A 27,886-nucleotide genomic window follows, 5' to 3' on the forward strand; every position below is an offset into this window, starting at 1 on the left:
GTCCCTGGCTTCTTTTTGCTCAAGGCTAGCACGCTGCCACTTGAGCCACAGTGCCACTTCTGGCTTTTTCTATATAGGTGGTGCTGAGGAATCGAACCCAGGGCTTCATGCATACGAGGCGAGCACTTTACCTCTAGGCCACATTCCCAGCCCCACACCTCGGTTTTTGATTCTCCTGTCTTTTGCCTCCCGAGTAGCTGAGATTACAGGCATGAACCACAGGCCTGGCTACACATTCCTTCATCCACATCACCAAGTGCCAGATGAACACAGGCCGGTGAGTATCCAATCCTCTTTGCTGTCCCCAAAGAGTTTAGAACAAGTGCACCCATTTCAAGAGGCAACCGCTAGAGTGGAGACATTCAGCACTCAGGGAGAAGGAGTGGCCAGGTGTTTAGAGGTGTCATGTAAGCTGAGACGTAAAGGAGGAGGAATCAATAATACAAAGGTTGTGAAAGAACGCTCTAGACAGGAAATGCAAGCGAAGGCCTTGTGGTAGCAAGGAATACAGTAGCATCGTTTGGGGGAGCTGAAAGGCTGGAAGAGAGGCAGTATAACTACAGCCCAATGAGCAGGGGTGGAGGAGAGTGGTTGGAGAAGATGCTGGGGAGACCTGGTGATATGGGTACATTTGGACCAGAGTGACTAATTTGGAGGTCATCATGTAGATGTGTGTGTGTGTGTGCGTGTGTGCCAGTCCCAGGGCTTGAACTCAGGGCCTAGGTATGTCTCTGGGTTGTTCTTGCTCAAGGCTAACACTCTACTATTTGAGACATAGCTTCACTTCCAGCTTTTTGTTGGTTAATTGGAGCTAAGACTCCTAGACTTTCCCGCTGGCCTCAAACCTCGGTTTTCAGATTTCAGCCTCCTGAGTAGTTGGGATTACAGGCGTGGGCCACTGAAGCAGAGAAGGGCATTGTTTAAGCGTACACACACATACCAACAAGAATGTATAGTGAACGGACCACATGCCTCCCAGGGCCAGCTGTGCGGGGGCGTTTACACCTGACAGCTGTTCAGGAGGCGGAGGGACAGAGGGGACCATGGTACCGGGCCAGCCTGGACAATAAGTTATCTCAACTCTCATCTCAACAAACAAGCCGGGCACAGTGGTATGTATCTTGGTGCCAACTATACGGGAGGTCATAGATAAGAGGATGGTGATCTGAGCAAGACAAAGAGGAAGAGGAGGCGGAGGAGGAGGAGGAGGAAGAGGAGGAGGAGGATGGGAAAGAAGAGGAGGAGGAGGAAGGGAAGGGAAAGAAGAGGAGGAGAGATTGTAGCAGCAGCAACAACACAAAGGGCCAGTCTTGCTCTTGCCCCATCCGCCTGTCCGGAGCGGCTCCGGGTAAGCGGCAGGTGCACGTGAGATGCCCGTGGGATGAAGGCGCTCACGGCAGAAGCGGAGACCCCTGTGCAGGCGCTGGCCACGTGGGTGGCAGACAGGTGGGGCACAGGGATGTGCTCCAGGCTTGTTGATGGCGGAGGGGGAGGGGCCGGGCAAGGCGCAATCTAGAAGGCCCTGTGTCTGCACCTAGAGTGCCCTGATGGAGGGCAGCGGGGCGGGGGGGGGGGGGGGGAGGTTGGGAGAGGTCATGGAGGCTACGTTGAGAGCGTGATGCAAAGGGACCCGGGAGACCCGAGTTTCGTATGCCCCAGTGAAGGGGTTCACGTTGGCCATCCGGAGCCCAGACTTTCAAGCCATCACACAGAAATGGATTTTAAAACCATGTCGTAAGCGAGCTCACCTAAGGAGAGAAAAGAGGGCCGGGGCCTAGGTGGGATCAAAATAGGCTCATTACAAGCAAACAGCAATATTTTATTACTAGGGGGAACGAAAGCAGCTTGCTCACCATCTCTGAATTTGCTGCTTCTTCTGGGAAAGAAGCCCCGCCCTCCCCTCCCCCCCTCCCCCCTCCCCCTTCCCTCCCTTCCTCCAGGCCATGTTCCAAAGTCTGCCTGACAGCGGGGAGAGCAAGGGTTCTGCAGGAAGCCCAGGAGCTCAGGAGCCGCCATCTTGACCAGGCCTGCAGAGGGGAGGTCAGCACTTTTCCCGTGGAAGCCCGCGGCACCACGCCCATGCACCAGCAGCAGGGAGCCCCTCTCTGCTGCCGGGGTCTGCAGAGTTCCAACCCTCAGGGGCCCACGGTCTGATCAAAGCAATGACTAAAGCTCAGGATAAAAGATAAAGGTCAGGATACGAGATAAGAGTTGGCCCAGGGATTTAGCCACATGAAGTTCGTCTCAGTACTCTCAGTGTTGGGGATATTTTTGTGCCCGTCCTGGGGACTGAACTCAGGGCCTGAGCACTGTCCCTGGCTTCTTTTTGCTCAAGGCTAGCACTCTGCCGCTTGAAATCACAGCGCCACTTCTGGCTTTTTCTGTTGGTGCGGTACCGAGGAAAAGAACCTAGGGCTTCCTGCATGCTAGGCAAGCTCTCTACTGCTAAGCCGCGTTCCCAGCCCACTGTCAGTGGCTTAAAAGGACAGAAAGGAGGTGGGGCTGGAAAGGACTAGACCGCAGAGTTTGGTTGTGCCAGTGAGCAGAAAGTGGGGGCAGTGGGTGTAGAATGTAGTGGATGTGGCACTTGGGGGGTGGGATGGAAGCTGGCAACGGCTTAGGGGAGGGGAAAGGGATGGATGTAGCAAGAGGAAATGAGAGCAGGTGCCAGGCTGTGGAGGAGGGAGGGGACTGACGGCTTTGGTGTCACGGAGAGCGAGATGCTAGCAGACCTCCCTGGGAGTCCCGGCAGGTCAGACCTTGCCTAACAAGGCTGATAAAGGCCCAATGACTCTTTGTCTTCCTCCTTCTGCAGGCCAGGCCACTGCAGAGGCGGTCCAACATTTCCTCTTGGCAACAGGACCCTGCCTGGGCGGGGCAGGGAGGCCTTGGTGGGCGTGGCCTGGGGGTGTGGAGCCTTGGGAGGGCGTGGTCAGGGCGGGGCGTGGAGCCTGTGGTGGGCGTGGTCTTGGGCGTGGAGCCTTGGTGGGCGTGGCCTGTGTATGTGGAGCCCTTGGGGTGGGCGCGGCCGGGGGCGTGTCTGTGGCCTTTGGTGGGCGTGGCCCGGGCGGGGCGCCTGGGTGGGCGTGGCCGGGGGCGTGGCCTGGGCCCGGGCCGGGACCTGCCGGCCAGGCGCTCGCCTCCCGGAGCCCAGACGTGAGCGGCCGCCATGGTGGAGTTCGCACCCTTGTGGGTGCCGTTGGAGCGCAGGCTGCAGACCTTCGCGGTTCTACAGTGGGTCGTCTCTTTCTTGGTGCTGAGTAAGACAGGGGATGGCAAGGGGGGTGGGGGTGGGACACAGTGCTCGCAGCCCGGGCCCCTGGGGCTCCGGAGGACCCCAGCCTTCGTGGGCTTTGGCTCCAGGTGCCCGCGGCTCCAAGGAGGGCGTGGGGAAGGAGGCCTCGGTGCAGGGGAAGGCCCGGGCTCCGCCGCCGCCCTGACGCCAGGGGCCCCATGGCACCTGTCAGGGCCGCCCGGGGGGCCCCCTCAGCCCCATGGCACCTGTCAGGGCTGCCCGGGGGCCCCCCTCAGCCCCATGGCACCTGTCAGGGACACCTGGGGGGCCCCCCTCAGCCCCATGGCACCTGTCAGGGCCGCCCGGGGGCCCCCCCTCAGCCCCATGGCACCTGTCAGGGACACCGGGGGGCCCCCCTCAGCCCCATGGCACCTGTCAGGGCCGCCCGGGGGGCCCCCTCAGCCCCATGGCACCTGTCAGGGACACCCGGGGGGCCCCCCTCAGCCCCATGGCACCTGTCAGGGATGCCTGGGTAACCCCTCAGCCCCATGGCACCTGTCAGGGCCGCCGGGGGCCCCCCTCAGCCCCATGGCACCTGTCAGGGCCGCCCGGGGGCCCCCCTCAGCCCCATGGCACCTGTCAGGGACACCCGGGGGGCCCCCCCTCAGCCCCATGGCACCTGTCAGGGCCGCCCGGGGCCCCCCCTCAGCCCCATGGCACCTGTCAGGGCCGCCCGGGGGCCCCCCTCAGCCCCATGGCACCTGTCAGGGCCGCCCGGGGGGCCCCCCTCAGCCCCATGGCACCTGTCAGGGACACCTGGGGGGCCCCCCTCAGTCCCATGGCACCTGTCAGGGGGATCCGGGGGACCCCCTCAGCCCCATGGCACCTGTCAGGGCCGCCCGGGTCCCACCTTCTGCCCCATAGCACCTGTCTGGGCTGCCGGGGCCCCCCCCTCCATCCCATGGCACCTGTCAGGGCCACCGGGGGCCCCCCTCAGCCCCATGGCACCTGTCAGGGACACCCGGGGGGCCCCCTTGGCCCCATGGCACTGTCAGGGCTGCCTGGGGGCCCCTCAGCCCCATGGCACTGTTAGGGCTGCCTGGGGGCCCCTCCACCCCATGGCACCTGTCAGGGCCACCGGGGGCCCCCCTCAGCCCCATGGCACCTGTCAGGGACACCCGGGGGGCCCCCTTGGCCCCATGGCACTGTCAGGGCTGCCTGGGGGCCCCTCAGCCCCATGGCACTGTTAGGGCTGCCTGGGGGCCCCTCCACCCCATGGCACCTGTCAGGGCCGCCGGGGGCCCCCCTCAGCCCCATGGCACCTGTCAGGGACACCCGGGGGGCCCCCCTCAGCCCCATGGCACCTGTCAGGGATGCCTGGGTAACCCCTCAGCCCCATGGCACCTGTCAGGGACACCCGGGGGGCCCCCTCAGCCCCATGGCACCTGTCAGGGCCACCCGGGGGCCCCTCAGCCCCATGGCACCTGTCAGGGACACCCGGGGGGCCCCCCTCAGCCCCATGGCACCTGTCAGGGACACCCGGGGGCCCCTTCACCCCATGGCACTGTCAGGGATGCCCGGGGCCCCCCTCAGAATCCCAGCTACTCAGGAGATGGAGGTCAGAGCCAGCCCAGGAAAGGCACGGGGTGCGAGGCTCCATCTCCAGCTACCTGGCAAGAGAGCCGGAGTGGAGGCGAGGGTTAAGCGGTGGAGCACAGCCTTGGGTGACAGAGGGGCACTGGGGGGCTGGGAAGGTGGCTTAGTGGTAGGGTGCTCGCCTGGCACGCACGAAGCCCCGGCTCCATTCCTGGGCACTACATGACCAGAAAAAGCTGCAAGTGGCGCTGTGGCTCAAGTGGCAGAGTGCTAGCCTTGAGCAAAAAGAAGCCAGGGACAGTGCTCAGGCCCTGAGTCCAAGGCCCAGGACTGGCAAGAAAGAAAGAAAGAAGAAAGGAAGGGAGGGAGGGAGGGAGGGAGGGAGGGAGGGAGGGAGGGAGGGAGGGAGGGAAGGAGGGAAGGAAAGAAGGAAAGAAAGAGGAAGGAAGGAAGAAAGAAAGATAGGAAGGAAGGAAGGGAGGGAGGGAGGGAGGGAGGGAGGGAGGGAGGGAGGGAGGGAGGGAGGGAGGAAGAGAGATGGAGCATCTGAAGGCCCCAGGCTAGGAAAAGAAAGCCACCATGGGCTGGGGCCAGCCTGGGCACAGAGGCTGGAGGCCATCAACCTGTGGATCACAGGAAGAATACCCTCGTGGGAGCGCAGCTAAGGAGTTTACCCCTGCAAGTCAGGCTCTCCAGGACCCTGCCCCAGTACCCCGCAGCTCCGCCTGTATTTCTGTCCTAGGTTTGGTAACCATTTTCAGTTCCCCTAGTCATCTTTGTTATACGGTAGGAAAAAGACATAGAGGCCCAGGCTGCCAGTCAGCAGTCCCAGACTCCTCCATCGGCCAGGAGGAAGAGGGAGGGAGTGTGGGCCCCATCGGGTGGGTGTAAGGAGCAGGGACATGGTGCTCACCCTGCTTCCTGTGACCTCTGAGGGCGGCCAGCGTAGTCAGCCGCGTCTCCCACCACTGGACACTCTGACACCTGCCTGGCTCATTGTCCCAGAAGCCTGGAAAAGACAGGAGTAAGTAGCACAGGTGCAAAGCAGCCCAGAACAAACAGAGAACCGCCCAGAAAAGAGGTCTGGGCTCACGTGTGCCAGGAGCAGGAGTATCCACCTTTCCCCTTTATCCTAAGGGCAAAGGAGCATCTGGGCCTTTAGGGAATGGAGTAACAAGGTCCAGCCTGTGGGGCAAAGGTTCCCCAGAGTCTGCTGTGTCTTGGGGTATGGGTAGGCGGCAGGGCAAGGGAGGAGCAGTCACAGCCTAGATCAGGGTCACCAGTGTCAGGTTGCTGTGTCTTGAGGTATGGGTAGGCGGCAGGAAAAGGGAGGAGCAGTCACGGCCTAGGTCAGAGGTCACCAGTTTAAGGTGTCGGGACCAAATCCAACAGAGGGAATGTTTGTAGCTAAGAATACGTGTGTGGCATATTGTTTTGTTTCTTGAGGCGAAGTCTCACTATGTAACCTAGGTTGGCCTCGAACTTCAGGTTCTTCTGCCCCGACTTCCCCAAGCGCCGCGATGAAAAGGCCTGCGCCACCCACACCTGGCCTAAACTTGGGTTTCCATTTTGGAAAGGTTCTGTCTTAAATGGCGGTGGAGGTCCTCATGTAATGTCTTCCAACTTACCTCCTGAGCCACAAGGCCACAAAAGACTTGCCAGGCCGGCAGGGGTGGACAGAGAGGCCTAGGCTCGGGAGGTGTCGAGGAGACGGGCCCTTGGGAGTTGGCGTGACAGGGGAGGATGCTGGGTGGGCACCAGGCCTTGCCCGGGCACGGCTGAACCCGGGCCCCCGGAAGCGATGGCCCAGGGGACGAGGGGCGAGGTCCGGGCGGGAGATCCCGAGGGGCTGTGGGACCTGAGGAGCACTGGGGCAGAGAGGCCGGGCAGAGGCTGCAGGAGCCCATCAACGCAGGACTCGGGGAGAACGGACACTCGGGGTGTCCACTGGGGACACCGCAGGGGTGGGGTGAAGGGTGGACAGTCGGGGTGTCCACTGGGAACACCGCAGGGGTGGGGTGAAGGGTAGACAGTCGGGGTGTCCACTGGGGACACCGCAGGGGTGGGGTGAGGGACGGACACTTGGGGTGTCCACTGGGGACACCGCAGGGGTGGGGTGAAGGGTGGACAGTCGGGGTGTCCACTGGGGACACCGCAGGGGTGGGGTGAAGGACAGACACTCGGGGTGTCCACTGGGGACACCGCAGGGGTGGGGTGAAGGGTGGACAGTCGGGGTGTCCACTGGGGACACCGCAGGGGCGGGGTGAAGGACGGACACTCGGGGTGTCCACTGGGGACACCGCAGGGGTGGGGTGAAGGGTGGACAGTCGGGGTGTCCACTGGGAACACCGCAGGGGTGGGGTAAAGGGTGGACACTTGGGGTGTCCACTGGGGACACCGCAGGGGTGGGGTGAAGGGTGGACAGTCGGGGTGTCCACTGGGGACACCGCAGGGGTGGGGTGAAGGGTGGACACTCGGGGTGTCCACTGGGAACACCGCAGGGGTGGGGTGAAGGACGGACACTCGGGGTGTCCACTGGGGACACCGCAGGGGTGGGGTGAAGGGTGGGGAGCGCACACCGAGCAGCTGACTCATGCATTTTGCGAACTGCAAATAGAGCGGCTGGAAAAGTCAACTAGGATGTCACCCGAGGCTCGGGACGCCAGGCTTTCCACGTGGGCTCCTTGACTGCTAGCAGTGTGTTTGCTTTCCTCTCTCCACAGCGCACGCCCCTCGCGTGGGGAAACGGGGGCCCGTGCCTGCAGCTCTGGGTCCCAGAGAAGTCAGAGCCCGAGCCTGACGAATGAATGGATGTTGGGGATGATGGGGCCCGATCAGTAGGACCTGAATCTCACGTCCTCCCTGCCCTTGCTGTATGACCGTAGGCAATCTACATACCTTTCCAGGGCCTTTGCAAAGTAAGGGGTTAAGCTTGCTCCCCGCAGGGTTATAAAAACATAGGACAGAAGGTGTTGCACTTCTTACACAACCCGGCCTGGATCTGCGTGCCTACAGGAGTGACAGTGGGGGGCGGGGGGATAGGGATTGTCCTGGTCAAGGGTAAAAAACCCTCTGCTTTCTTTTCTTCTGTTTAATTTATTTTGTTCTCTGTGTGTGTGTGTGTGTGTATGTGTACCTACGTGGGTGAGTGCACGCACGCGCACGCACACACACAAGCACGCACGCACGCGTGCCAGCACTGGGGTTAGAAGTCAGGGCCGCATGCTCTCGCTTGGCTTCACTACCTGACACCTTCCTACTGGCGCCACGCCTCCACGCTCTGCTCTGTGCTGGTTCGCTGGAGAGCAGAGTCCACTGGGCTTTCTGCCTGGGCTGGCTTCAAACCCCCATCCTCACGGCTCAGCTTCCTGAGCTCCTAGGATTACAGGATGAGCCCCGGCGCTCAGCTTTTTCGAGTTTGGTTTTTTTTTTTTTTTTTTTTTTTTTGCAATATATAGGACTTTATTTCAACCCTCATTTTAACAAATGGGAGAAGGGATTAAACAATTGTGAGACAAAAAAAAAAATTGGAGAAATGGCTGGACATTTAATGGTATTAAGAAGGTGCTAACTTTTTTTTTTTTTTTTTTTGGCCAGTCCTGGGCTTGGACTCAGGGCCTGAGCACTGTCCCTGGCTTCTTTTTGCTCTAGGCTAGCACTCTGCCACCTGAGCCACAGCGCCACTTCTGGCCATTTTCTGCATATGTGGTGCTGGGGAATCGAACCCAGGGCCTCATGTATATGAGGCAGGCACTCTTGCCACTAGGCCATATTCCCAGCCCCAAGAAAGTGCAAACTTGTAAAATTTAAAAAATTGAACCGTGACTGCACATATTTTAAATGACCACATACTTTAGGAATACATGCTGAAATATTTGTGGATAAAATGGATATGGTATCTGCATGGTTTTTTTTTTCCTAATAATATTTTCCTGCATTCAAAAATTTATTTTTGATGTTAAAGTATACAGTAATAGTTTGGTATATTAAATCATTATTATTTGTGAAATGTCACATACTTCTTATAAAATAATAATTCACAACTTTGGATTTTTTTTCTTTTGTTCAGTATATTCCGTAATTCACAATGAAAAGAAGTCAGGAGAACTTTATAGTGTCTATTCTACTTTTTACACTTTTCTCAGCACAAGCTTAAAAAATACACTGTTTTATAAAGATGAATGTGCAGAGAGGTTATTGTCTCATTAAGTCTGACGTTTATTTTTAACTGCAAAAGCAGTACCTACTTTTTATAGTATTTTCAAAATAAAAGACGCCCTATAACTTCACCCTCTGTGTGATCACCACCGACTGTCTTCTCTAGAGCTGCTTTCCTGAAAGCACACACTTTTGGTTTTTCCCAAGGAAAGAGTATTAGCTGGGGTTTTATCCTTTCTCTCTTTCTCTCTCTCTCTCTTTCCTTCTTTTTGTAAGCCACTATCATCAGATTCCATTATATATGTCCAAATGCAATTTCTAATTACAATTCTTTTTTTTTTTTTTTGGCCAGTCCTGGGGCTTGGACTCAGGGCCTGAGCACTGTCCCTGGCTTCTTTTTGCTCTAGGCTAGCACTCTGCCACTTGAGCCACAGCGCCACTTCTGGCCGTTTTCTGTATATGTGGTGCTGGGGAATCGAACCTAGGGCCTCGTGTATCCGAGGCAGGCACTCTTGCCACTAGGCTATATCCCCAGCCCCTAATTAAAATTCTTGATCCCTCTATTTCCTCATTGTCCATTCATTCTCAATTTCTGATTACTGACTTTTTGTTTTTTGAGATACTATCCTGCTGTGTAGCCAGGCGGACCTCAGACTCGGTCTTCCCGCCTTCGCCTCTTAAGTACTGGAATTACTGTTGCGCATCACCACAACCAGTGGGATGGTGGGTATGTGCCACCAAGCCCGGCTGTTGCTGGTTGAGACGGTGTTTTGCTAGCTTTTCTCCCGATTCGGTCTGGAGTCGCGATCTCCCCCTGGTGTCTGCCTCCTGAGTAGCTGGGTACTGGCTCAAGTTTCACAGGTAAAATATACACCAATGAAACGTCAGTCAGCCTCCCTTCCATCTTTGCCCTCTGGCATCCCGTCTCCACCTTGCCGAGAGCCAGCCAGGGCAGGCCAGTGAGAGGCCGGTCAGTGAGAGCCTTCTTTCCAGTGAACCGCAGAGAGCCAGGCGTGGGGGTGTGGCTCCGGGGGTAGAGGGTCAGCGGAGAGAGTGTGCGGCCTGGAGTTCAGGCCCCAGTACCCCTCACTCACTCACACAACGGCTAGGGTGGCAAACTTTACTTTCAGAAGGTTTTACTAGAAGGAAATCATCTTTTTTAGGTCTTGAGATGTGGTTTAAGTGATCAGGCTCTTGCCTAGCCGAGATGAGGCTCTGAGTTTAAAACCCAGTTCTATAAGATAGGAAAAATAAAAATGAAACACAAGCTCAAAGAACCCAAATGCACTCCGGAAAGTTGACTTCACAAAGGGAAATCTTTGTCTGTTGTTCGAGGCTGGGACCACTAGCAAGCACCGGGCTCACAGTAGGTGCTCTATGCAGAGAGAATAATTTGGGCTCCGGTCTACACCCTTTGCCTGCTGGGGCTTTGCTTTTCCAGCTAGGCCGGAAGTCCCCTCTCCCAGGAAGTCCTCCGTGACAGCCCATGCTACGGGAAGCTGGCCTGCGTTCATTACACACGTGCAGGGGTTGGAGCGTGGCTGGGCGGCAGGGCGCAGAGCTACGTGAGGCCCCCATCCCCCACCCCATCCCCCCAAAAGCTTGGGGTTGAGTGGAAGGAGTCGGGGAGCCGATATTCTTGGAGAACGGTGCTCGATCGGCACCGGGTTAGGGCTGGCCCCACAGCCCCTCATATGAAATAGGATTGGCTTATAGCAGAACAATAGAACTCCACACTGCTGCTGGTCCTCGGCCTGCCGTGCCTGAAGGAGAGACGGGGTGCCCTGGTCTTCTCCCCCCACTTCAGCAAGGGGCGATGGAGGAGCAGGAAGTAGCGGGGGTGGGGGTGGGGGGGGGTGTAGGAACACCGGGTCGGTAAGGAGATCAAAAGAAGGAGGGCAAAGGGCAGCTCTGGGGGGCCTGATGCCAGTTCTCTGGGACCCTCAACAAGGGAAAACAAACAGTCCAATCTGCTTGCATTTATCTTATTTTATTATTTTTTGGTGCCATTTCTGTGGAGCTTGAGCTCAGGGCCTAGGTCCCTGAGCTACTTTGCTCAAGCTAGTGCTCCGCTCCACTTCTGTTTTTCGTGTGTGTGTGTGTGTGTGTGTGTGTGTGTGTGTCTGGGTCTGGGTCTGGGTCTGGGTCTGGGGGTGCTTAATTGGAAATAAGAATCTCAGGGACAGCTGGCTTTGAACCGTGGTCCTGAGATCTGGCTCCGAGTAGCTGGTGAGCCACGGGTGCTGGCTCGGCTGCATGTTTTGAGCCGCTGGGGGCGAGGAGATGGGGCGGGGGCGGGGCGGGGGGCAGGCGGGGGCAGGCGGGGGGCAGGCGGCCGGGTGCCCCGGTGTGCCGTGGGTGGGCGGGGGGCGGGCGGGGGCCGGGCGGGGGCGGGCGGGGGGCGGGCGGGGGGCAGGCGGCCCGGTGCCCCGGTGTGCCGTGGGTGGGCGGGGGCGGGGCGGGGGGCAGGCGGGGGGCAGGCGGCCCGGTGCCCCGGTGTGCCGTGGGCGGGCGGGGGGCGGGCGGGGGGCAGGCGGCCCGGTGCCCCGGTGTGCTGTGGGTGGGCGGGGGGCGGGCGGGGGGCAGGCGGCCGGGTGCCCCGGTGTGCCGTGGGCGGGCGGGGGGCGGGCGGGGGGCAGGCGGCCCGGCGCCCCGGTGTGCCGTGGGCGGGCGGGGGGCGGGCGGGGGCGGGCGGGGGGCAGGCGGGGGGCAGGCGGCCGGGTGCCCCGGTGTGCCGTGGGCGGGCGGGGGGCGGGCGGGGGGCAGGCGGCCCGGCGCCCCGGTGTGCCGTGGGCGGGCGGGGGGCGGGCGGGGGGCAGGCGGCCCGGCGCCCCGGTGTGCCGTGGGTGGGCGGGGGCGGGCGGGGGCGGGCGGGGGGCAGGCGGGGGGCAGGCGGCCCGGTGCCCCGGTGTGCCGTGGGCGGGCGGGGGGCGGGCGGGGGGCAGGCGGCCCGGTGCCCCGGTGTGCCGTGGGTGGGCGGGGGGGGGGGGCTCTGAGGCCGCGCGTCACCCCGGGCGGAAGGCAGGGGGAAGATGCCCGCTCCCCGCCGGGTCCTCGCGCCCTGACTGCCGCTTGCCCCGCAGGCCCCGTCTGCATCGCCGTCTTCCTGGGCCTCCTGTTCTCGAGGTTCTGGCTCGTGTCCGTCCTGTACGCCGCCTGGCTGTATGTGGACTGGGACAAGCCGCGCCAGGGGGGCCGGCGCGTGGAGACCTTCCGGCGCTGGAGGATATGGACCCACATGAAGAACTACTTCCCGGCCTCCGTGAGTACAGCCCCTCGGCGCCGCCCACGGAAGCAGGGGGCGGGCCGGGCGCCGGGGGGGCCCCCCTCCCCCCCCCCCCCCCCCCCCGTCCAGCTTGTCTCAGCGGGTGGCTTTGCACCTCCAGGGAGCGGGGGTTGGGGAGCGTCTGGAGGAGCTCCGGAGGGCGTGTCGTTAGCGTGCCGTACGCATGGCGTGCGTGCACGTGTGCGTGTCGGCGTGCGTGTGCGAGCCCCGGGGCTCAGACACAGTCCTGAGCGAGCCCTCTCCCGCCTGAGCCGCTCTTGGCTGTGGGGTGGTTCATTGGAGATAAGGGGTCACAGACTTTCCGGCCTCAGCTGGTCTCGAACTGGGATCGTCAGATCTTAGCCTTGCGTGCGGCTGGGGTGGCAGGCGCGAGCCGCGGGTGCCCGCCGTGGCGTAAGAGCCCCGCTGCGGGGACCAGGTGCGGGGCTGGGGGATGAGTGACGGCTCCAGGTCGCGCTCGTCGGCGACACCGAGGCCCGAGGGGGGAGGCGGCCCAGCCGGCGTCCCGCCGCGCGCTCTCTCGCTCGCGTGAGTGTTTCGCGCCGTCGTAGGCGTCGACCGCAGGGGCCCTGGGGAGCGGGGGCTGAGGTTTCCGGCCTTCGGGCTGGATCCCACCCCGGGGTTGGCCGGCTGAGGGGCCTTGGGAAAGGCTCTGCTCTGCCCTTGGCCTCCGTTTCCCCCAGATTAGTGGCCGCACCAAGAACTTGTACTCGACACGCGCGTCTCTGGCTCTCCGGTGCACCGTACCTCTGCACGCTCGTCCTGGGCCTGAAGGATGGTGGGGGGCTCCTCCCCCCGAATCCAGACAGACCCCGCCCAGCTGGGCTAGGTGGGGGGGGGCAGCCGGAGCACAGGGGGCCGGGCAGGGTCCGCGGCCCCCCTCTGCCAGCAGTGAAGGCCGACGCGGAGCCGCACCCCAGCCTCCGGTGCACCGCGCGTCAGCGGTGTGGGCTGGGGCGAGTTCCGCAGCCTCCGGGGCCTCCCTTTGCTCGTCTAGGAAACAGAGGGGACACCACACCCCGACCCGGGAGACGCAGCTTCGGGGAGGAGCGAGGCCGGGGCGCGGCTGTGGTTTGAGGGGACTCTGAGCAGCCTGACCTTCACCCCTGCCTGGCGGGGCAGCCCCCCACTTCCTGCCCTCCAGGAATTGGATCCCCAGTTGAGCCAAGGGGTGGTGCGGGTGTCAGTCCCCTGCGGTGAGACTTGCCTGAGTCACGAGGACTCACCCTCAAGTCGGGAACCCTGCCGAGTTCTTCTCTGAGAGCAGTGGCCCCCGGGACGGGGAGCGCGGGAGATAAGGGGGGGAGGCTAGCACCCGGAGGGCGGGGCCGCCGGGGCAAAGGGCTCGTGTGGACGGGAGCAGAGGGCCCAGCTGGGGGTCCCCACGGGGGCCCCGCCCAGGCCGCCCTGCCAGGTCAAGGGTAGCTCCCCGCCCCTCCCCGCCCCGGACTCCGAGCTTTGCTCCGGTCTGCACAGCCCTCTCCTCCTCCTGGGGCCTCTGTCTTCTGGGCGGTGAGGTCGGCGTCTCTGGGCAAGGGTGACCTGGAGCCTGGAGAGGTTTCAAGCAGCTCAGATTCCAACCAAACCAGAGGAACCCCCCAGCAGGTCCTGGCCTCCCATGAAGCGCTCCCGGTGCTGGCTCTGCCTTGGCCTCACACATGGGGAGCTGAAGTCCCACCTCACCAGAGCTTTGAGCCAGAGAGATGTTCCAGATCACAGCTGAGGGGGGCACGCCCGCACACTGGCCCGGGGAGGGTCTTCTGGGCAGCCGGGGGGGGGGGGGGTCACAAAGGACAACACGCAGAGTACTTCTGCTGCCCAGGCTGCAAGGTGATAGGAAATAGCTCCAACCCCGCCCCCTGGAGAGAGGATTCTAGAAGATGAATTCTCAGCCTGGGCACTGCATACTCCTCTTTTTTGGGGGGGCGGGGGCTGATCATGGGGCTTGAACTTAGGGCCTGGGCACGGTCCCTGAGCTCTTTAGCACTCTGCCACGCCGAGTCACCGTTGCGTTTCCAGTGTTTGAGTGGTTAGTTGGAGATAAGCGTCTCATGGAGACGTTCCTGCCGGGGCGGGCTTCGGGCAGGGACCCTCCTCAGACCTCACCCTCCTGAGGAGGGAGGCGGGAACCCCAGGCGCCCCGCCTGCTGCCCGCGCCACGTCAAAAGGGTCCTTCCTTTCAAACCAAGGGTGCGCAGTACTGGGAAATGGCCAGCAGAGGGCAGTGTGCGATTTACCACGCCTGCCCTAGGACCAGGCGCTTGCCACAGACAGGCCACAGGCTCCCGCTGGGCTCCCGTGGGCCTCCGAGGACGGACCCCGGCCTCCGGCCCACCTTGCCAGTGCAAACCCTGCGGGAACCTCGGGCGGGCGAAGCAGAGGGCAGAACGCCCCGGCTCCGCTGGGATCTCTGCTCAGCTTTTAGGTGCGGGTGGTGCTCCACAGGTTGCCCAGTGTCTATTCCTAGTTACTGAGATTTTTCTTTTTCCTTCTCGTGCTGGTCCTGGGGCTTGGCCTCCAGGCTTTAAGCCCTCACTTCTCGACTGGCATCCAGTCACGAGAACGGCACCTCCACTCCCAGCGCTTTGATAGGTCATTGGAGACAAGAATCTCGTGTTTGTCCGCCTGGGCCGGCTTCACACCGTGACCCTGGGATCTCAGCCTCCTGAGTAGCTAGGATGACGGGCGTGAGCCCCCAGCACTGCTTGGCCACGGTGGCGCGTGGCTGCCGCTGGGATTTTTGTGAGCTGTCTCCCACTGATGAAATGTCAAGCAACATGAGGACACCTTACCCTGGAGCTCTGTAAATTCACGCTGTCAGCCAGCCTCTGAGAGGAAACGCTAATGGTGGAGAGTGTATTTGCAAGGTGAGGAGACCAGTTCCTCCCTCACGCCAGAGACCAGCCCAGGTGCCGGGTGTTCCCAGGAGAGTTTCATCAGCCGGGCACACGCAGCCTCCACAGGTCAAGGCCTGGGGAGGGACCGGGTTCTGTGTCCAGGCTCCAGCGCCAGGAAAAATCACCCACCGCGTGCGTGGGACAGCGCGTCTCTTCCCTCCCCAGTCCCGGCCCTGCCCTCCGCAGCTCGGAAGTTCTGCACGAGGCTCCTCAGCCCGGGCTTTGGCATTGGCATTTAGAACCAGACAATCCTTAGTTACGGGACTTTCCCGTCCCCAGCATCTACCCCTCAGTGCCAGCACCACCCTCTCCCTGCTTCCATTAAGAGGGCAGAAAGTACAAACCAGTGCCCCTGAGCCTGGGACTCCTCCCTCTAGTTCTGGGACTTGTCCTCTAGCTCAATCCTGACCATAATCCTCTCTCTTTCTGCATTTCCTCCAACACCCCTGCCATCCATCCTGCTTCTTAGATCCAACCCTTTTGTCCCTCTACACCCGTTACCTGCCTCTCTTCCTCCTTTGTCCTGGCCGTCCAGGCACGAGCTCTGGAGTGCATGCCACTCCACCGTTCTCGGTCACCTTTCAAACAGAGACGGGCTGGGAATATGGCCTAGTGGCAAGAGTGCTTGGCTCAAAGAGAGGCTTGACGCCAGGCATTGGTGGTTCACGCCTGTAATCCTAGGTACTCAGGAGGCTGAGATCTGAGGATCACCATTTAAAGCCAGCCCCAGCGGGAAAGTCCATAAGATTCTTCTTTCCAATTAACCACCAGAAAACCAGAAGTGGTGCTGTGGCTCAAAGTGGTACAATAATAGCCTTGAGCAAAAACACTCAGGGACAGCACCCAGGCCCTGACTTCAAGCCCTACAACTGACAAAAAAGGGGAGGGGGGTTCTTGTGGGATGGCAAAAGCAATTACACATGCACAGCATGGATGTTTGGGCTCAGAATTTGGCTCTGGCTCTTTCTTAGCTGCAGGAGATGGAACAAGTTAATGAGCCTGTGACTCCGTTTACTCATTTCTAAGCAGGGAACACTGGTACCAATAAGTAGCAGTGTGAGCTGGTGATTGCATGACATGGGCATAGAGTAGGTGCTGAGAAAGTTCTCCCCTCTGGCACTCTCTCCAGTGCCAGGGCCCCACACAGGCTGCGTTTCATGGAGTCCACACCTCTGCAGCAATGAGCCACACAGCAGCCCACATCTGCAGTGACAAGCCACACAGCAGTCCACATCTGTAGTGATGAGCCACACAGCTGTCCACATCTGCAGTGACAAGCCACACAGCAGTCCACATCTGTAGTGATGAGCCACAGAGCAGCCCACATCTGCAGTGATGAGCCACACAGCAGTCCACATCTGCAGTGACGAGCCACAGAGCAGCCCACATCTGCAGTGACGAGCCACAGAGCAGCCCACATCTGCAGTGATGAGCCACACAGCAGTCCACATCTGCAGTGACGAGCCACAGAGCAGCCCACATCTGCAGTGACGAGCCACACAGCTGTCCACATCTGCAGTGATAAGCCACACTGCAGTCCACATCTGCAGTGACGAGCCACACAGCAGTCCACATCTGCAGTGATAAGCCACACTGCAGTCCACATCTGCAGTGACGAGCCACACAGCTGTCCACATCTGCAGTGACGAGCCACACAGCAGTCCACATCTGCAGTGATGAGCCACAGAGCAGCCCACATCTGCAGTGACGAGCCACACAGCAGTCCACATCTGCAGTGACGAGCCACACAGCAGCCCACATCTGCAGTGACAAGCCACACAGCAGCCCACATCTGCAGTGATGAGCCACAGAGAAGCCCACATCTGCAGTGACGAGCCACACAGCAGCCCACATCTGCAGTGACGAGCCACACAGCAGTCCACATCTGCAGTGACGAGCCACACAGCAGTCCACATCTGCAGTGACGAGCCACAGAGCAGCCCACATCTGCAGTGACGAGCCACACAGCAGTCCACATCTGCAGTGACGAGCCACACAGCTGTCCACATCTGCAGTGACGAGCCACACAGCAGCCCACATCTGCAGTGACGAGCCACACAGCAGTCCACATCTGTAGTGACGAGCCACAGAGCAGCCCACATCTGCAGTGACGAGCCACACAGCAGTCCACATCTGCAGTGACGAGCCACACAGCTGTCCACATCTGCAGTGACGAGCCACACAGCAGCCCACATCTGCAGTGACGAGCCACACAGCAGTCCACATCTGCAGTGACGAGCCACACAGCAGCCCACATCTGCAGTGACGAGCCACAGAGCAGTCCACATCTGCAGTGACGAGCCACACAGCAGCCCACATCTGCAGTGACGAGCCACACAGCAGCCCACATCTGCAGTGACGAGCCACACAGCAGTCCACATCTGGTGTGACGAGCCACACAGCTGTCCACATCTGCAGTGACGAGCCACACAGCAGCCCACATCTGCAGTGACGAGCCACACAGCAGCCCACATCTGCAGTGACGAGCCACACAGCAGCCCACATCTGCAGTGACGAGCCACACAGCAGCCCACATCTGCAGTGACGAGCCACACAGCTGTCCACATCTGCAGTGACGAGCCACACAGCTGTCCACATCTGCAGTGACGAGCCACAGAGCAGTCCACATCTGCAGTGACGAGCCACACAGCAGCCCACATCTGCAGTGACGAGCCACACAGCAGTCCACATCTGGTGTGACGAGCCACACAGCTGTCCACATCTGCAGTGACGAGCCACACAGCAGCCCACATCTGCAGTGACGAGCCACACAGCAGCCCACATCTGCAGTGACGAGCCACACAGCAGCCCACATCTGCAGTGACGAGCCACACAGCAGCCCACATCTGCAGTGACGAGCCACACAGCTGTCCACATCTGCAGTGACGAGCCACACAGCTGTCCACATCTGCAGTGACGAGCCACAGAGCAGTCCACATCTGCAGTGACGAGCCACACAGCAGCCCACATCTGCAGTGACGAGCCACACAGCAGTCCACATCTGCAGTGACGAGCCACACAGCAGTCCACATCTGCAGTGACGAGCCACAGAGCAGTCCACATCTGCAGTGACGAGCCACACAGCTGTCCACATCTGCAGTGATGAGCCACATGGTATTTTATGTATGACCAAACAAAACTCTTGCAACTCGAATTGCAAGCTGCATCTTGGCTTCAAGATGTTTAGGATGCGGGTGGAAAGGCAGAATTGAGGGGATGTGCCCCTGGACATCATGGGTATCTGTCAAATGACCCCAGGGCAGTGGCGGGTGGGAGGTTAAGGAGAAGCTGGGGAAGCCAAAGCCTGGCAGAGTTATGGCGGAGGCCAGGGAGAATGTCCAGCCTCTCCATCCACTCATGCACTTGCTGTGATTCCGAGGCAGGGAGGGTCCCCAGCCCCTGCCTACAAATGTGCACGCACTTGTGCACACATCTACACGGCCAACAGCCTGAACCTTCCCAAACCCAGCACCAGAAATATGCGTCAACCCCTGCTTGCTGGGAATAATTTTCTTAATGTTGTTGTTATTACTGAGCAGTCGTATGAAGGGGTTATGATCCCCTATGTCAGAGGAGGGTACAATGCTTCCTGACAGCGTCACCTTTCCTGCGTTTCCCCATATTCCTCCTCCGGTCCCTACCCACAAGTTGCATAGTTCATGCTTTCATAGTGTGCATTGGATACAAAGACTGTATTTACTCACCCTTCTCCCCTCCATTCTTGTGCCCCTCCTTGCCCCCCCCAACATGTTTCCATTTCTTGGAATTTGTGTGTGTGTGTGCGCTCGCGTGTGCATGCACTCGTGTGCACGTGCAGGTGCGTGAATACCAATCCTGGGTCTCGAACTCAGAGCCTGGCATTGCCTATGTGAAGACTAGTGCTTTACCACTTGAGCCACAGCTCACTTCCGGTTTCTTCAGTGGGTCATTGGAGATAAGAGTCTCACACGTTTCCCTGCCTAGGCTGGCTTTGAACTATTATCTTCAAATCTCAGCCTCCTGAGTAGCAAGGATTTCAGACAGTAGCTACCAGTGCCGGGCCTGGTGTTCATTTCTGTAAACGTCAGTTGTTCAGAGGAGTTATTGATGTCTTTGGATTCCTCCCCTAAGCACGCCCCCGTCGGCCGGGTTGTGAGTAAACGCATCGAGCCCGGGCATGTGAGCGTGAACAGTTAGCTTCCCCGTGGAGGGGCGAACAGGCCTCGAAGGCCCTCCCTGAGCCGTCCTGGAGTCCCCAGAGCCGGCGGCTGGCGGAACCGCTTTTCCCCCGGGGGGAGAGCCTGGAGCTGGGCTGGACTCACTTGACTAGAAAGTTCCAGAGTTAGTCCCGTCTGGGGGAGAGGCCCCTGGCTCTAACGCTGTCTGCAGGGAACGGTAGAGCTCGCACCCCAGCCTCTGATGAACCCCTCAGACCTCGGCGTCCTTGCCCGCGTGAGGAAGCTGCTACCGCAGCTGGCCTCTGGGCCACGGGGAGCTCCACCAGCCCGCAGCCTTGGTGCTTGGTGGGTCCTGAGGGGCCCCTGGGACGCGGGCCCGGGCCTGTGGGGCACCCCGGGACGAGAGAGAGCACGGGCACGCGTGGACACAGGACCGGCGCGGCGCGGGTGGCTCTGGTCTGGGCGCCGAGGGGGGTCTTGGGTTGAAAGTGGCACCTCGGGAAGGATGGGTCACGAGGCCTCCTCAGCATGGAGGGTTGCTTCATCAGGGAGCCCCTGCAGAAAGGGCTGCAGAGAGAACGTGGCTTTGCCAGATGACCCATCTCCTTGGGCGGTTCCAGTGGAAATTCACGCATACACCCCAGACACCAGACCTGGGGCCTTGTGCACGCTGGACCATGTGCGCAGACGGGGGGGGGGGGGGTGGACAGGTACCGTGTGTGAAAGGGAACACGTCCAACTTCTATGTAAGTTCACTGGTCGATAGCCTTTCGACTCACCTTGGGTTATGCTGACTGGCAGGTCAAAGTTTTCCATTCATGTTTATAGTGGTTAACCCGTTCTCTCTCTTTTTAATTTAACTTGTATTATTTGTTGCTGTTATTATTAAGAAGTTGTACAAAAGGATTATAATTCCATAAGTCAGGTAATGAGTACAGGATCTCTTGGACAATGTCATCCCTTCCTTTTCTTCCCCCATTTCCACCTCCCATCCCCGCCCACAAATTGCATAGTTCATTTTTTTCTGTAGTGTATATTGAATACAACGACTACATGTGTGCCCTTCCTCCTCCCAATCCTGTGCCCCCTCTTGGCCCCCTCCCCCCAAAAACCATGCTATCGCTTGGAGTTTGTCTTGATAGATAGTATTTTAGCTGTTCAGAGGAGTTTCTCCAAAGAGTTATGACTGTGGGCTCCTTCCCTAGGTGTATCCTCCTTTAGTCTGTGTGTAAATGCACGGAGCCCTGTATAGGTTGTCGTGTCCATCTGTATTTTAGATATAGCTTCCACATATGAGAGAAAACATGCCGTTGGTCTCTCTGAGCTTGGCTTGCCTTACTTGGTTTGTTCTAGGTCCATTCACTTTCTTGAAAATGACACAATATTATTTTCTCTAATGGGTGAGTAAAATTCCATTGTATATACGTGCCGCATCTCGACCCACTCATTATTGTTGGGCATTTGGTCTGTTTCCACAACTTGGCTCTGTGGCTAGCGCAGCAGTGGACACGGATATGCAAGTCTTTGCGGCGTCCGGCCGGCTTGTGACGCTCCGGGGGGGCGGGGTGCCCAGGAGTGACCCCGGCTGGGTCATAGCGCTGTGCTCCCCAGGGCTCTCTGTCTACTCGGCTTGGCTTAGCCTTATTAGCACGCTTTCCAGCTGCAACAGAAAGAATTACGTTTATGTTGCAAACATCTGCCAAGAATCCAAAGCAAAGAACATGGGGGTGTCACGATGATACTGAACGACGCGGTAGCCTCCTCCCTGTAGAAGACAGCCCTGAGAAAGTGGGCCCTGAGATCACTCAGTTGTGACTCTAAACCTTTGGCCGGAAGTCGCCAAGGGGCTCCAACATAATGTCTAGTGAGTGCCACTGCTGCGTTGTTCACCCTTCGTCCCTCCATGTCTGTGTAGGTATGCGTTTCTTTCTGGAGAGATGCGATGCCCTGAGCGGAATGATAATGGTTGCACGATGTTTACAAAATGCACTGAACTGTCTGCTTAAAATATTTTATGGTATATAAACAAAACCAGTATTTTTAAAAGCAAACTCTAGAGCCTAGCGACTTGGCTGAGCCTGGATCTGCCTGGTTCCACAAACTGGCCTCAGGGTTTTCCTAGGTAGCTACGGTCTCCCCTCCATCCCCCCCCTTCTCTTGGGCTCCTTCCTTTATTTATTCCTTCCTTCCCTCCCTCCCTCCCTCCCTCCCTCCCTCCCTCCCTCCCTCCCTCCCTCCCTCCTCATCGTCCCCTCCCAGGACCGGAGGCGTGGCTTCCCACCCTACCGCGACAAGGTGACAAGGTCCCAATCAGCCTCGACAAGGTCTTGTTGGATATTTGAGCAGATGCCCAATTTCTGATATTACTATGAAACAATATTCCTGCTAGGGGCACAGATGTGACTCTGCTCAAATGTGAGATATTCTTTTTTTTTTTTTTTTGCCAGTCCTGGGCTTGAACTCAGGGCCTGAGCACTGTCCCTGGCTTCTTCCCGCTCAAGGCTAGCACTCTGCCACTTGAGCCACAGCGCCGCTTCTGGCCGTTTTCCGTATATGTGGTGCTGGGGAATCGAACCTAGGGCCTCGTGTATCGAGGCAGGCACTCTACCACTAGGCTATATCCCCAGCCCAAATGTGAGCAATTCTGTAGAGCAAAATTTCAGCCAAGGAGTTACTGGGGTAAAAGGCAAATTCTCTTCTTTCTCGTGGTTGTGACAGACATTGTCACATTGCCTTTTGCTTTTGTTTTCAGAAGTACAAAGCCCCCCTCTCCTGAGCGGAGCGTGGAAGTATATTTGCCAACGTTCAGTGCATGGAGCGTGGCGGGTTTTTAAGCCTCAGCACGTGGGGTCCCGAGCACGCGCCCTTTCCAGGGAGTGGATAGGGTCTCAGCGCCGCCTGCGCTTCTGTGTCTCGTGCATGCTCTGCGGCACGCGGGGAAGAGGTTTGGTGCCCGGGGACGCTGTCCCTCCACCTGTGTTCTCTAGAGAGCAGCCCTGCTGCCAAAGGCACCCGTAACCCAGAGGATATTGGTGGATGGAGAAGGACAGGGACTGCGAGTTGCAGGGATCAAGTCCAGGTCAATGACAGAATACAGAGCTGCTTGGGCGCATCCTGGCTACTCGGGAGGCTGAGATCTGAGGATCGCGATTCAGAGCCAGCCCAGCCAGGAACGTCCTTGAGACTCATGTTCAAGTAACCATCACAAAGCCAGAAGCAAAAACCAAACCAAACCAAACCAAACAGCTGAGCCAGGCCCAGTACCAGTGCATGCATGCACACCACGCGTGCGTACGCGCACACACGCACACGCACGCACACCCCAGGAAGCCGGGCAGAGGCAGCAACAAGAATCCCCCAGGATCTATTCCTGTTTTTGTGTTTTGATAATGTAATATTCCCAGTAGACTCCTGCTTTTAAAACTTTGTCCCCAGTGGACTGGGCAGTTGTGGAACACTTGTAGACTTCTGGGTGGAGGAAACAGGTCATTTTGGGCATGTCCTTGAAGGCTCTACCAGGAATCTCTTCTGCTCCCCCTCCTCCTCCCCTCCTCCTCCCTCTCCCTCCCCTCCCCTCCCTCCCTTCTCTCCGTCATTTTCAGTGTCTCCCTCTGCCTCCTTCCTGGCTGCTAGGAGGTGTGGTAATTCTCTGCTCCATTTTCCACGTGGTCATGTTGTGTCCAGTGCATGGGTCTCAGGAATGGAGAACAGAATCCTTTGAAGTAATGAATCAAAATAAATCCTTTGTCCCTTAAAAAAAATAAAAAAAAGAATCCTCCAGGAGTCGTGTTGATGGCAGAAAGAACTTTGCTGCAAAGGCTAAGTCAGACTAGAAAGGGCTGCCGCCACCCCGGGGCCTGCCCGTTGGCTGTGGGGATGGACAGGCCCACCTGGGAGCCCTCTGCTCAGGAATGAGGGGGGGGCAGCCCCTGGGCCCTCTCGACGCTTGCCTGGCTGAGGCCCCCCCGAGTGCCGGGCACTGAACGGGGGGCGTCCCGGGACGCCTGCGGCCGGAGGAAGGAACTGGTCCCTGGCTCACGGCAGCAGCCTCCGGCAGTGACCTTTGCAGACTCAGCTCTGTGCGCGGCCCTGCAGAGCGGCGTTTGTTTGCTCAGTTCCCACCCCTCTACCTTCACCCCGGTTCACCTAGAGGCAGCTCCTGACAAGCAGAGCCCTTGTCTACCTCTCCAAGCACAGTGCCTCATAGACTGTGCTGCCCCTCGGCGATGCAGACCCGACGAGGCCCGCGCCCGGCCAGGGAAAGACAGTGGACAGAGGGCAACCACGGTCCAGCGGGGGGGGGGGGTGCAGAGCCCCAAGGCGCCACGCCCCGAGGACGGGGTGGGAGGGGGCCCGGAGCCAGCCCCCGGGTCTGCAGACCCCCTCGGCCTGGTGAGGAGCCCTCTCCGCACACCCCGGCCAGAGGGCCCACCGCTCACGCGGAGCCGGGCCAGAGCCCGAGGCCCTAGTGGCTTTCGATTCTTGCGCATCGCATCCTGCCTGGTACTTGGTCATTCCGGGCACTGTTTAGGCCTGAACTTCTTTTGTTTGTTTTGTGTCAGTCCCGGGGCTGGATCGTAGGGCCTGGGCCCCGTCCCTGGCTGCTTTTGCTCAAGGTCTCCCACTTTTCAAGCAAGGTTTGTTCTTTTGGCCAGCCCTGGGCCTTGAACTCAGGGCCGGGGCCCCGTCCCTGGCTGCTTTTTGCTCAAGGCCAGCGCTCGGCCACTTCCTGGTCTCCCGCTTTTCCTCAGCTCCCCTTTCGGCCTCTGCGCTGCTTGACTGGAGACACGGGTGGGGTGGCTTTGCGCGGGGTCCCCGGAGCCGCCCCCCCCCCCCCCCCGTAGCGGGGACGGCCGGCCTGAGCGTGGGCGCCGCCCCAGGGAGCTCAGGGACGGCCGAGGGTCCCGGTCCCCAGGCGGGCGGGCAGAGCCGAGCGTGCGGCCTCCCCCCCCCCCCCCCCCCCCCGCCCCGGGCCGGCAGAACCGCGGGGGGGGGGGCCGGGCCCCGCTCACCGGCTCGCTTCCCACCCCGCCCGCGCAGCTGGTGAAGACGGCCGACCTGGACCCCTCCCGCAACTACGTGGCCGGCTTCCACCCGCACGGCGTGCTGGCGGCCGGGGCCTTCCTCAGCCTGTGCACCGAGAGCAACGGCTTCGCCTCGCTCTTCCCCGGCATCCGCCCCTTCGCCATGATGCTGAACCTGTGGTTCCGGGTGCCCTTCTTCCGGACTACATCATGTCGGGCGGTGAGGCCGCAGGGTCTGCGGGGCGCGGGCGGGAGCGGGGCGCGGGCGTGGCGGGGCGGGGTGCGCCTTCCCCCCCACGGCCGTGCCGTCTCAGCACCGGAGCGGCCTCTCTCCCCAGGGCTGGTCACCTCCGACAGGAGCAGCGGCGCTCACGTGCTGCGGAGGAAGGGCGGCGGGAACCTGCTCACCATCATCATCGGGGGCGCGCAGGAGGTCCTGGACGCCAGGCCCGGGGCCTGCAGGCTGCTGCTGAGGAACCGCAAGGGCTTCGTCAGGCTGGCCCTGGAGCACGGGTGGGGAGCACGCGGGGGGAGGGAGCACGGGGGGGGGGGCGGGGGGAGGGAGCACCGGGGCGGGGGGGGAGAGGGGAGCACGGGGGGCGGGGGGGAGGGAGCACGGGGGGCGGGGGGGGGGGGGGAAGAGGGAGCACCGGGGCTGGGGGGGAGAGGGAGCACCGGGGGCCGGGGCGGGGGGAGAGGGAGCACCGGGGCTGGGGGGGGAGAGGGAGCACCGGGGGCCGGGGGGGAGGGGAGCCGGCGCTGGAGACGGCAAGGCCGGCCACAGATTCCACGTCCGCGGAGATTCCCCAGGCCACTCATGACAAGGATAGCGTGGGAGCCGGGCCCGCTGGTTGGCGCCCGGAATGCTGGCTCACCAAGAGGCCGAGCTCCCGGGGTCTCCAAAGCCGGGGCAGCGAAGGCCTAAGACTCGGCCAACCACAGGAAGCCGGCCGCGGCGCTGCGGCTCCAGTGGCGGGGCGCTAGCCTTGAGCTGAAGAGCTCGGGGACCGCGCCCAGGCTCTGAGTTCAAGACCCATGGCCAAAAGAAGAGTCTATGTTTTGGTGTCCCATACTCATTTTTTTCCTTGAGTCTGGTGCTCTACCCCTTGAGCCACAGCTCCACTTCCCGCTTGCTTGCTTTTCTTTTCTTTTTTTTGATATTTCATTGTTGATGAGAGTCTCGGGGACTGTCCTGCCTAGGTGGGCTTTGGTCCACAATCCTCAGATCTCGGCCTCCTAAGGAGCCAGAATTACAGGCCTGCGGCACTGGCCACCGGCTCGTACCCAGCTTCTTAGGGAGTCTTCCTGGAAGGAACTTGGGGGCCGACGAGCTGGGAGGGCACAAGATCTGGAACCTGTGGAATCTGGGAGGAGGGGGTGGGGGCTCCCGCAGAGCCCCCTCCCCGCCGGGGCTGCAGCTCCGTCGAGGAGTCAGAGCCGCCGAGGTAGAGGAGGACGTTCCAGGGGGAGAGCGCGGGTGTTTTGGGGTGTTTTGCGTGCGGAGCCTCCGCCGGGCCGCCCTGTGCAGGCGGGGAGTGTGGGCCGAGACTCCACCAGGCCGGGTGGCCGGCGGGTCTAGGTCTTCCCGGGCCTCCTAGCTCGCTCTCCTTCGCCACGTCCTGGCCGCGGAGCCCCGGCGGGAAGCTAGGTGACCTTCCGGCTGGAGTCCGGCCCGGCGCCCCCCACATCTCCTCTCCTGGGTCTCTCCAGGGCGCCTCTGGTACCGATCTTCTCCTTTGGGGAGAACGACCTGTTTAAGCAGGTCAGCAATCCTTCTGGCTCCTGGCTCCGCCGGGCCCAGAACAGGCTGCAGAAGATCATGAGCATCTCCCTCCCGCTCTTCTACGGCCGCGGCGTCTTCCAGTACAGCTTCGGCTTCATGCCTTTCCGACAGCCCATCACCACCATAGGTGAGCCCCGATGCCAGGCTGGGAGGGGTGGGCTGAGGGGGACCGGGAACCTGGGCTCTGGGCCCCGAGGGGGTGTGGCCCCCGCGGGGCCGGGCGCCTCCCTGACCACTGGCCGCTCGCGTTCGGGCAGGGACGCACACGGTCAAGCAGGTGTCCCTAATAGGAAGGAGACAGTCTGGGTGCGAGCTGTAGGAGAGACGAGAAGAGCGAGACAGCCCCGATGGCCGGGGCCTCATTCCGAGGGAGAAGTCGGGGGGCTGCTCCGTGGCAGCTACCACGCTGGCCGCCTTCTACGCCGTGGCCCAGCTCACCCTAGCAAGCGTTCGGGCAGAGTCTGCCATCCCTTATCCATCAAAGAAGCTAAGTTCCACCCAAAAGATCACACTGCCTTCGGGTAACAATATCGGAGTTTGAATGGCAAGCCGCCTGACGTCTTTACTATGTCAGAGAGAGAGAGTTTAGATCCGACCCAGAAGAGGCCAAGTAGGTTCACATTGTGTGCAAAGTAGCAGCAAAGATGCTTGTCATCCTTCTACTCCAGAGATCTGAGGACCGTAGTTTGAAGCCAGCCCGAGTAGACAGCCCTTGAGACACTTATCTCCAACTAACTGGCAAAAAGCCCTGAGTGAGTGCTTGGTTCAGATGGTAGAGTGCCAGCCTCGAGTGAAAAAGCTGAGGGCCAGCACCCTGGCCCTGAATTCAAGCCCCAATTCTGGCACAAAACAAAAGTATAACAAAATCCAGTACAGCTTTGTCCGACCTGGAACGAATTACTTAATGTCTTTGAGCACCATTTCCTCTCCTGTCATGGGAATAACACAGGTTTGCCCTCCCTAGGATTAAAGGGGAGAACATAAAACACATAGACATTACACCGCACTGGGAAATCTGCTTGTGGATATATCGCAGAGTCCCCTTAACACCTTGGACTCCAGTGCCTGAGAGCTAGGGGCACGGCTCAAGTGGCAGGGCGCTGGCCCAGCACGCACAAGGCCCTAGGTTCAATCCTCAGTCACGGAAAAATAATATTAGGGCAGGAAGGGATGGGAGGGATATTTTCCTTCAGGAAGATGGCGTGGGTACCCAGGTCCCTGTGACCCCGCGGTTCCCTGTCGGTGCCTTGCAGTGGGAAAGCCCATCGAAGTACAGCAGATTCCGAACCCTTCCGAGGAGGAGGTGAACCAGCTGCATCAGAAGTACTTGGAGGAGCTGAGCAACCTCTTTGAGGCCCACAAGTCCAAGTTCAACATCCCTGCGAACCAGCACCTGGAGTTCTACTGAGCACCCCCAACCAATGCAGGGGTTGCCTCGAAGGACAGAATCGGCGGTCAGGAGCCCTTTGGAAATGCTGTGATTGGAGGAGGCTTCCTGGAGGAGGCGTTGCTGAACCAGTCTCCAGAGCTTTCTAGACTTCTGCAACTCCAAGTGCAGCTGGCCTCGTGGGCAAGAGACAGACTCTGGCGTCTGGGACTTGAATTCCTGTTGGAAAAGCTCAGCAGGCCGCCCCACCCCCACCCCACCCGGGCCTCTGTCTGCTTATTTGTGGAATGGATAAGAGGGTTGGAAGAGAATGAGTCCCGGGTCTCTAGTCCCTTGTAAGGTTACTCAAGGAAAACCAGCAAC

At 60.1% G+C, this 27,886-nt stretch overlaps 1 protein-coding gene and 1 long non-coding RNA gene across 2 annotated transcripts; one reads left to right on the plus strand and one right to left on the minus strand.

Annotated features, from left to right (window-relative positions):
• Positions 1 to 3,164: 3,164 nt before the first annotated feature.
• On the plus strand, positions 3,165 to 27,869 carry Mogat2 (monoacylglycerol O-acyltransferase 2). Its single transcript, XM_048360030.1, is given in 7 exon segments — positions 3,165 to 3,266; positions 12,079 to 12,251; positions 24,370 to 24,550; positions 24,553 to 24,573; positions 24,692 to 24,866; positions 26,064 to 26,263; positions 27,390 to 27,869. Coding segments are annotated over 7 exon segments (1,002 nt in total). The 5' UTR covers positions 3,165 to 3,169; the 3' UTR covers positions 27,545 to 27,869.
• On the minus strand, positions 16,053 to 18,482 carry LOC125361516. The gene is made up of 3 exons (XR_007212953.1): positions 18,265 to 18,482; positions 16,746 to 16,778; positions 16,053 to 16,342 (listed from the first exon to the last, which is right to left on the minus strand). It is a non-coding gene; the product is annotated as an uncharacterized LOC125361516 (long non-coding RNA).
• Positions 27,870 to 27,886: the final 17 nt, after the last annotated feature.

The sequence above is a fragment of the Perognathus longimembris genome, chromosome 13, assembly GCF_023159225.1.
Source record: "Perognathus longimembris pacificus isolate PPM17 chromosome 13, ASM2315922v1, whole genome shotgun sequence".
In the NCBI taxonomy this organism is placed as follows: domain Eukaryota; kingdom Metazoa; phylum Chordata; class Mammalia; order Rodentia; family Heteromyidae; genus Perognathus; species Perognathus longimembris.